Raw genomic sequence first — 7,762 nt, 5'->3', positions numbered from 1 at the left:
AGAGCTTGGGGAGGAATTAGAGGGGAGCATGGCAGCCTGAAGGTAAAGTAGGAGAGTATTTTCTGCTCTTAGCATGCACGGTGGCATTTCAGGCAAACCCGCTCCCGTTTTCATGCCTCATTAATCTTGATGGTACAATCGGAGTGATGCCAGGCCCAGCTCCGGGTCTGGCTCCGCTCAGCTCCCACTGATTGAAATTACAGGTAAATGGATTTAATTGGTTTTCCAGCCCAGGTCCTGGGCAGCACTCAGGGTTAGAATACACTTTGGCAAACACTGGCTACAGCCAGACTAGGCTGCATCAGTGGCATTTCTCCACTTCACACTCTGGCAATGGCCTCAACCCTTGTGCTTGTCATTCTTTTGTTACTGTCACTTTGTGGTGCCATGAACTCCTGTACCCTCATCCTTGGCAGCTGGCAGGGGAGTGCCCTCTGCTGAAACAACAGCCTCTACAAAGGCAAAGCTTTCCCTCCAGTTCTCTTCGTGCCATGAGCACGTCGCCGCCGAGATCTGAAACACAACCTGGGACAGATCACAATCCAGACAACAGGCAAGGGAATACAGCCCATTTAATACAGAGGGAGCACAGGAAGATGGACTGGGGCATGTCAGGTGGGCAGGTATAAAACTACAGGCAGGAGAATATGCAGACAGATCAAATTGCAGAACTGAAGGGGTCATGTCTCCAACACAGAGCCACCTCTTCCTTTCTCCGTGCTGGACAAAGTCCTGAGGTCTTGTCTCTGGTGGCCAGAAGGAAGAGGTTGGAGAGAGCATCTGGAGGTGGAGGAGCTGCTCTCAGCATGCTCAGTGCTCCCAAACAGGACAGCAAGGAAAGCAGCCACTCCAGCTGCTCCATGCTGGAGAGAGGAACCCCAGTGCAAAGAATCAGGGCCAAGTCCCAGATCCATGAATGTCATGGCTGCCTCAGTGCAACTCACCAGTCCAGCCAAAAATTTAGGGAGCCCCACCAGCAAAGATGAGCTCCAGGGCAGCCTGAATGTCCCCTCCAGTGGCCTGCAGGGCCCGGAGACTTAATTCATCATCATGTATTCCCATGTCTCGCAGTTGCTGGAGCTGTGGCTGCCACTGGCTCTACATATAGGAAAAAAAAGGAGTTAAGGTGGGTGTGATAGTCCAAGCAGGAAAAAAACCAGTCCTCTCCACAGCCCACTCTTCCATGCTGCACTCTCCCACCTCCTCTAGCTCACAACCACAATGCTAATTGTGCAGCCAGATTCTGAAAGCTCAAATTCTTGCTGCAGACTCCCCAAATCCACTCTCACCACCCCACTTCCAACCAGAATCTGTATAGTGGTCTATCATGCCCCTTCCAGCTTAATGTCCTGCCACAGGAGGTGCCTGGAAGAACCACCTCCACACTGTAACAGTGGGATATCGGATTCCACGGGCTCCTGAAGGAAGAGGCTGACCTGCAGGCTGGGCTGTCCTGAGGCCTGCAGGGCATGTTGTAAGGCTTGGCTGAACAGGTCATTGGTGATTGGTGTTCCTGACTGGACACTGGATGACATTGGGGATGTCCCAGAGGAATGACCCTACGAGGAAGTAAGTTATACATGGATCAGAACACTTAGAGGAACCAGAGCCAGCACAAAGCAGTGCCTGCAGCACCCTCCCTCCTCAACCCCACAAGGAAGAGAATTCAGCCATGAGGAACTGAAGCAGCCAGGTGTGCCAGAGCTGAGCCTCCTTACCTGTGTGCCAGGGGTGGGGGTGTGGGAGCTGCTCTCCGGGGTGCTTGCCAGTGCCAGGGCAGTTGCCAGCTCGCTCTGGGTGATGGGCCGGGGTCCCGCAGCCCCCGTGTAGCCCAGGGAGGCTGGGCGGGAGCCAGAGGTGCTGCTGGACGGTGTGGACCTCGTGCTCTGCATGGAGATAAAAACCACACCTCTGATGTTGGTGTTTGTGTCCCAGAAAAATCTGGCTCACCTACTCATTCCCACAGATCCCTTTCCTAAAATACTCAAAACTTGTAAGGGTGGAACTTTTAAAAAATAACATGACAGGGTGGAATGTGCTTTTTTCCAACAACTCAGCTGTGGAAACTGGCTGTAATCCTTTTAATGTCATCTACCAGCCTGAAACCAGTGTTAGTAGCCTGCAACAAAACAATTCACTCTGTAAAAGCACTTTTTTGGCCTGAATATCCAGTTTCTTTTATAAAACACTTTGTCCTTTGGAGAGGAAGATCACAGAAGGGCAGGGACCAACGTGCCCACGCTTCTCATCTATGCATGGCTACCCCTGCATCCATTTGGCTACAAAGGTGTTTCCTCCGAGGACATGTGCTGTTCCATTTTTATACTGTGTGTTCAGCACTCAGGAAAATCCTCTTCTGAACAGCATCCAAGCACACCACGATCAATATGTTTGTCTCCACAATACCCTCAGGAGCCAGAGCAGCTCATGCTGTTCATCAGACAGGAAAAGAAACGCTTTGGAGTCCCAGGGCTACAAGTTAAACCCATATTACAAGCCCAAAGCAGGTGTTCCACCCAAACTGACCACTTACCTGGAAGTCATCTTCTTCATCAGACAGACCTTCAAAGAGAAAGCCACCTGCACCAGGAAGGAAAATGAATGTAGAAAACTGGTAGGAATTAGGTACCAGATGACAATCCAGTGAAGGTAGGACAGAGACCTAAACACCAAGAAGTTCATGTGCAGTGGGAGACATGTCAGGCACTGCAGAGGCCACAGCCAACACTGACTGCATACACAGGGCTGGGAGAGGCCCCAGGGCCAAAGTACCCCAAGTAAGTCTCACCCACCCCAAAAATCTATCAAACCACACAAATGTTTCCAGCTCAGGAACCCAAACCTCATGTCCCTCCAGCCTGGGGGGTACTGTGTCAGTACAGCACAGATGGGGACTGCCCACCCCTGGAAGTGTCTAAGGCTACATTGGATGGGGCTTGGAGCAACCTGGTCCCGTGGAAGGTGTCCCTGCCCATGGCAAGGGAGTGAAACTGAATCACTTTCTGTTTCCATTCCAACCCAAACCAGCCTATGATTCCATAATTCTACACTGGCCTGCAAATCCTATAGTCTTCTCCCAGGCACTCAGCAATACCACAAGGGGACATGGGCTTAAACTGTGCCAGGGGAAATTTAAGTTGGAGATCAGAAAAAAAATCTTTCCAGAGTAATCAGGCATTGGAATGGGCTGCCCAGAGAGGGGGTGGATTCCCCATCCCTGGAGGGTTTTCAAGTGAGATTGGCCGTGGCACTGAGTGCCATGATCTGGTAAAGGGACTGGAGTTGGACCAAGGGTTGGACTTGATGATCTCGGAGGTCTTTTCCAACCCAATCCATTCTGTGATTCTGTGATCCTGCAGCACAGCCCCTGCAGGCTCCCCATCACCTGCATGGCTGAACGTACCTGGCATGTCCCGGTAGGAACTGGAGGACACGGCTCGGGAGGACGTCTCTGGGGCTGGGAGTGGGGTGCTGCCAGCCACTGAGTGCAGGACAAGGACAATGGCATTCACAAGGGCAGGGTGAGCTGGGATCAGCCTGCAGAGAAACAGGGCAAGAATGAACCATGTACACAGGGAAAGTAAGCAATCAGCCCTTTTAGAGCTTAGGGCACAGCCATCCCCACTGGCTGCACCAACCCTGCTGGTGCCCAGCACAAACACCTCCAGCCAGCTGAGTCTCCTTCTTGATCCCATGTTGACCTTTCCATGGCTCACATCTCCCATATACTCTCATGGGAGCAACTCTGCTGTACGCAGCCAGATCCAGATCTGAACTCATGATCTGGCCCTGGCTCCCACTAAATATCCTTTGGTTTAATCCAAGTGATGTATCCCTCTTTCCTGGTGCTGAGGGAGAGGTGTCCTAGCCAGAATCCTGGTGTATCCATACGGGCAGGCAGGGTACAGAGAGTAACAGCTGATACACAGTGAGACAAACGCCCTGCTGAGTCACTGTCCCACCTCACACAAACTTACGTGTCCAGCATATTGGGGTCTGCAAACACTGAAAAGAGATCCTTGTCCTGCAGGACTCCTGAAAGGGACCAGGAAACATGGGACAGGATACAAGAAACAGGAGTCAAACAAAAGTCATTTTGTTTTCCAGGAACTGAGTCATAAACAAACATCATATAAAATACTTTCATTATTGTTCTCAAGCCTTTCACGTCTTTCTGTAGACTTTTGACTACAGTCCCACACCCAAGGGACGGGATTTTCCCAGTGGATCCCATGGGTGCTCCATGTGAAGGGTGAGATCAAATCTGGCCCCCACTCACTCCAGCCAGGCTGTGACTGCACCCCAAATTCCACCTGCCTCAGACTAACACCACCCCAGGTGAGAACAAGCAAGCTGGATTTTATGAACATTTTCATAACACCTTCCAGGAGACAAAAGCAACCATCCTTCCCTGATCCTTCTGCAGCCAGTATCCATTGCCCAGGAGAAAGCATCCATGCCCACTGTTCCCCAATCCTTCTGAAGCCAACATCCATCCCCAAACATTAACAGTGGAGCACAGCTGTGATACCTGAGCAGTCACTGACTCTCATGCTCCACAAAGGGACAAAAAAATGTTGGTTTTCCAAGACAAGGGCAACACTCCTTTCCCACCATCAGGAATTAAATCCAGATTTGGCTTTCTCTCTCCCTTTCCCTCTCAGGAATTAAACCTTTATTTGGCTTTCCTCAGATCCTCTGGATCACATCTAGACTCACCCAAAGCAACAGGGTCGCTGCTGAGCCCAGGAGTGGCTACAATGATCTGATCCAGCGACTCCTTGTTTCCCAGCATTTTGAAGACCTGCCAGGAAAACCAGAGCAGACCAGCAGCATCACCCACCCAGGCTGCACTGTGGGATTCTTCTCACAAGGAGGGGACAGCCAAACACCACCCCAGGAGCACAGCAGGAAGGCAGACTCACTGCATCTCTGTAGGCAGGGCTGCTGTGCAGGGCAGTGTGCAGGACACGGAACTCCCGGACTGCTGCCACCTTATCCACAGGCTCTGAGGGGGGAAAAACAACAAAACAACACACAGATCTCCCTCTGTCAGCTTTAACAGCCATTTAACATCCCACTGGGACTTCCGTGTTGCAATAGCAGTGGGGATTCTTTAATGTCCTTGGATTCATCTCATGTCTCAGTGACCATGGAGTAACAGTTTACTGCAATGCCAGATAATAAAAATATATAGCAATATATTCCTACATGTACCAAAGGAGCTGTATTAAAGAAATACACCTAACTACCCCAGCTTATTCTACAGTCAGGCAGAGCAGAAACACACACAAACCTGCTCATCCCTGGAGCTGAGGAACCAGGAGCTTTGCTCCAGATTCTCTGCCAACACCCTAAAATTTGTCACAGGCAGTTAAGGGATCGTTCCTCTCCACACTGCCTACCTCATTCCTTAACTCTTCCATCAGCAAGAAAATTAACACCCATGTCCTGCTGTTAGAGGTGGGGAGTTCCCAAACAAATGGACTCATTCCTCCTGGAAACCTCAGGGATGAATCAAGCACATCTGTTCCTCAATCCCTTAAAAACATATCCCAAGGAGGTCCAAGAGTAACCCCCCTAGTCTGCTCCTCACCTGGTTTCTGATCAGGCTCAGGCCAGGACTTGCGCAGGACATGGACAGTGGAGCCAGACTGGATGCCATAGAAATCCAGGGTCTGGTCATCCCTCAGCTTCCGGCCACAGTAGATCAGGTCTAGAGGGGAGAAACACCCAAAGATGAACATCTGGGGCCCCCTGAGAAAGGGCTGAGGGTCTAAGTATGACTTAGAGCCCAGGGGAATTATTGCTGCAGCCTGCCCCATCTGGCCAGGGAACAGCCCAGGGAAGTCGTGGAACTGAAGCTCAACAAGAAAATCATGAAGCTGACACACAGCAGGTGACTTTGCCACCTCTCCTGGAAGAGCTAACCTCTCTCTCACAGTGCTCATAAGAGATCTCACAAGGACAGAGAGGTTTGGAAGCCCAAAGACTCCTTAACAAGGGCACTGACACCACTGCAGCTCTGTGATCCCAAGAAAATAGGGATCAGATCTTGTGTGTGCAGCAGGGCCTCTGGAGCACATTCTGAGCCCTCACCCCGTGTTATCCGTCTATGCCGAGCCCTCCCATCACCAAGCCAAGCAGGATGTCGTGTCCCAGCCACGACGAGGATGGGAAAAGGGTGTCCTCAAGTGGCAGAACTGTGACAGGATTGAGGCGGGCACCCACCGATGAGCTCGGGGTCCGGGACGGATTCCTGCAGCTTCCCGGTGATGAGCTGTTTGAGGTGGGAGATGCTGCACCCGCCCAGCGGGCACTCGCCCAGCTCCGTCTCCGGGAGGTGCAGGATGGATTTGGGAGCCAGCGGCTGCTCCGCCAGCTTCACGGCGATGTGCCACTCCGGCAGGGACATGGCAGCCCGTCCCTGAACGCGGCCGAGCCGGGCAGCGACCCACAGAGCTCTGGATCGTGGGGAAAACGGACCAAGTGAGACCTCCCAGCACCCACCAAACCCCTTAGAGAGAGTCACGGGAAGCCGTGCCAGTCCCACTCCCGGCGACACCGGACCCGCCGACCCGGAGGAGGGATCTGGCAGTGACAGTTCCAGACGCCCAGCGGTCCCGTCCATGCTCCGCCCCGAGCTCCGAACTCTCCTCACCTCGGAGGGTCCCGGCCCCCCTCAGTCCTCCGAACCTCAACTCCGGAGGGTCCCGGCCCCCCTCAGACCCCCGAACCTCAACTCCGGAGGGTCCCGGCCCCCCTCAGACCCCCGAACCTCAACTCCGGAGGGTCCCGGCCCCCCTCAGACCCCCGAACCTCAACTCCGGAGGGTCCCGGCCCCCCTCAGACCCCCGAACCTCAGCTCAGGATGGCCCCGGCCCCCCTCAGACCCCCGAACCTCAGCTCAGGAGGGTCCCGGTCCCCCCTCAGACCCCCGAACCTCAGCTCAGGAGGGTCCCGGTCCCCCCTCAGACCCCCGAACCTCAGCTCAGGAGGGTCCCGGTCCCCCCTCAGACCCCCGAACCTCAGCTCAGGAGGGTCCCGGTCCCCCCTCAGACCCCCGAACCTCAGCTCAGGAGGGTCCCGGTCCCCCCTCAGACCCCCGAACCTCAGCTCAGGAGGGTCCCGGTCCCCCCTCAGACCCCCGAACCTCAGCTCAGGAGGGTCTCCGGCCCCCCTCAGACCCCCGAACCTCAGCTCAGGAGGGTCTCCGGCCCCCCTCAGACCCCCGAACCTCAGCTCAGGATGGCCCCGGCCCCCCTCAGACCCCCAAACCTCAGCTCAGGAGGGTCCCGGCCCCCCTCACACCCCCAAACCTCAGCTCAAGAGGGTCCCGGCCCCCCTCACACCCCCAAACCTCAGCTCAGGATGGTCCCGGTCCCTTCAGACCCCCGAACCTCAGCTCAGGAGGGTCCCGGTCCCCCTCAGATCCCCGAACCTCAGCTCAGGATGGTCCCGGTCCCTTCAGACCTCCGAACCTCAGCTCAGGAGGGTCCCGGCCCCCCTCACACCCCCAAACCTCAGCTCAGGAGGGCTCCGGTCCCCTTCAGACCCCCGAATCTCGGCTCAGGGGGGTCCAGCCGCGCCCCGCCTCCAGTTCTGCGTTACCGCACCCCCGCCTACCGGAACCGGAAGTGTCCACAGACCGCGCAGTGCACGCTGGGAAATGGAGTCCGAAGGCGAACCACCTCCTCCGGTGACGACGCTGCTGATTGGCTAAGCTGGTTAGCACGAGCCAATAGGAGCGCGACCGAAGGTT

At 54.7% G+C, this 7,762-nt stretch overlaps 1 protein-coding gene across 6 annotated transcripts; it reads right to left on the bottom strand.

Moving 5' to 3' along the window:
* Positions 1 to 554: 554 nt before the first annotated feature.
* On the bottom strand, positions 555 to 7,647 carry UBL7 (ubiquitin like 7). 6 transcript variants are annotated; one of them, XM_071568232.1, is made up of 12 exons: positions 7,523 to 7,647; positions 6,232 to 6,464; positions 5,597 to 5,716; positions 4,926 to 5,008; positions 4,720 to 4,804; positions 3,978 to 4,035; positions 3,404 to 3,537; positions 2,534 to 2,580; positions 1,719 to 1,886; positions 1,437 to 1,559; positions 945 to 1,098; positions 555 to 780 (listed from the first exon to the last, which is right to left on the bottom strand). In XM_071568232.1, exons 2-11 carry the CDS (start codon positions 6,413 to 6,415, stop codon positions 961 to 963), a joined length of 1,140 nt encoding a protein of 379 aa, XP_071424333.1. In that variant the 5' UTR covers positions 6,416 to 6,464; positions 7,523 to 7,647; the 3' UTR covers positions 555 to 780; positions 945 to 960. The 6 variants fall into 6 exon arrangements, with proteins under 6 accessions (XP_071424333.1, XP_071424329.1, XP_071424328.1 ...); XM_071568228.1 differs by having other exon boundaries at positions 555 to 746; XM_071568227.1 differs by having other exon boundaries at positions 555 to 1,098.
* Positions 7,648 to 7,762: the final 115 nt, after the last annotated feature.

The sequence above is a fragment of the Pithys albifrons genome, chromosome 13 (assembly GCF_047495875.1).
Source record: "Pithys albifrons albifrons isolate INPA30051 chromosome 13, PitAlb_v1, whole genome shotgun sequence".
In the NCBI taxonomy this organism is placed as follows: domain Eukaryota; kingdom Metazoa; phylum Chordata; class Aves; order Passeriformes; family Thamnophilidae; genus Pithys; species Pithys albifrons.
The sequence above is the reverse complement of the archived record's forward strand: the minus strand, read 5'-3'. Positions and strand labels throughout refer to the sequence as shown.

Excerpts from the sequence above, each read along its gene's own strand:
- UBL7 (XM_071568227.1), bottom strand. The coding sequence starts at position 6,415 with ATGTCCCTGCCGGAGTGGCACATCGCCGTGAAGCTGGCGGAGCAGCCG. Across the intron at positions 5,009-5,596 it reads TGAGCCTGATCAGAAACCAG|AGCCTGTGGATAAGGTGGCA; the intron begins GTGAGGAGCAGA and ends TTCCCCCCTCAG. Across the intron at positions 1,099-1,436 it reads CAGGACAGCCCAGCCTGCAG|AGCCAGTGGCAGCCACAGCT; the intron begins GTCAGCCTCTTC and ends TCCTATATGTAG.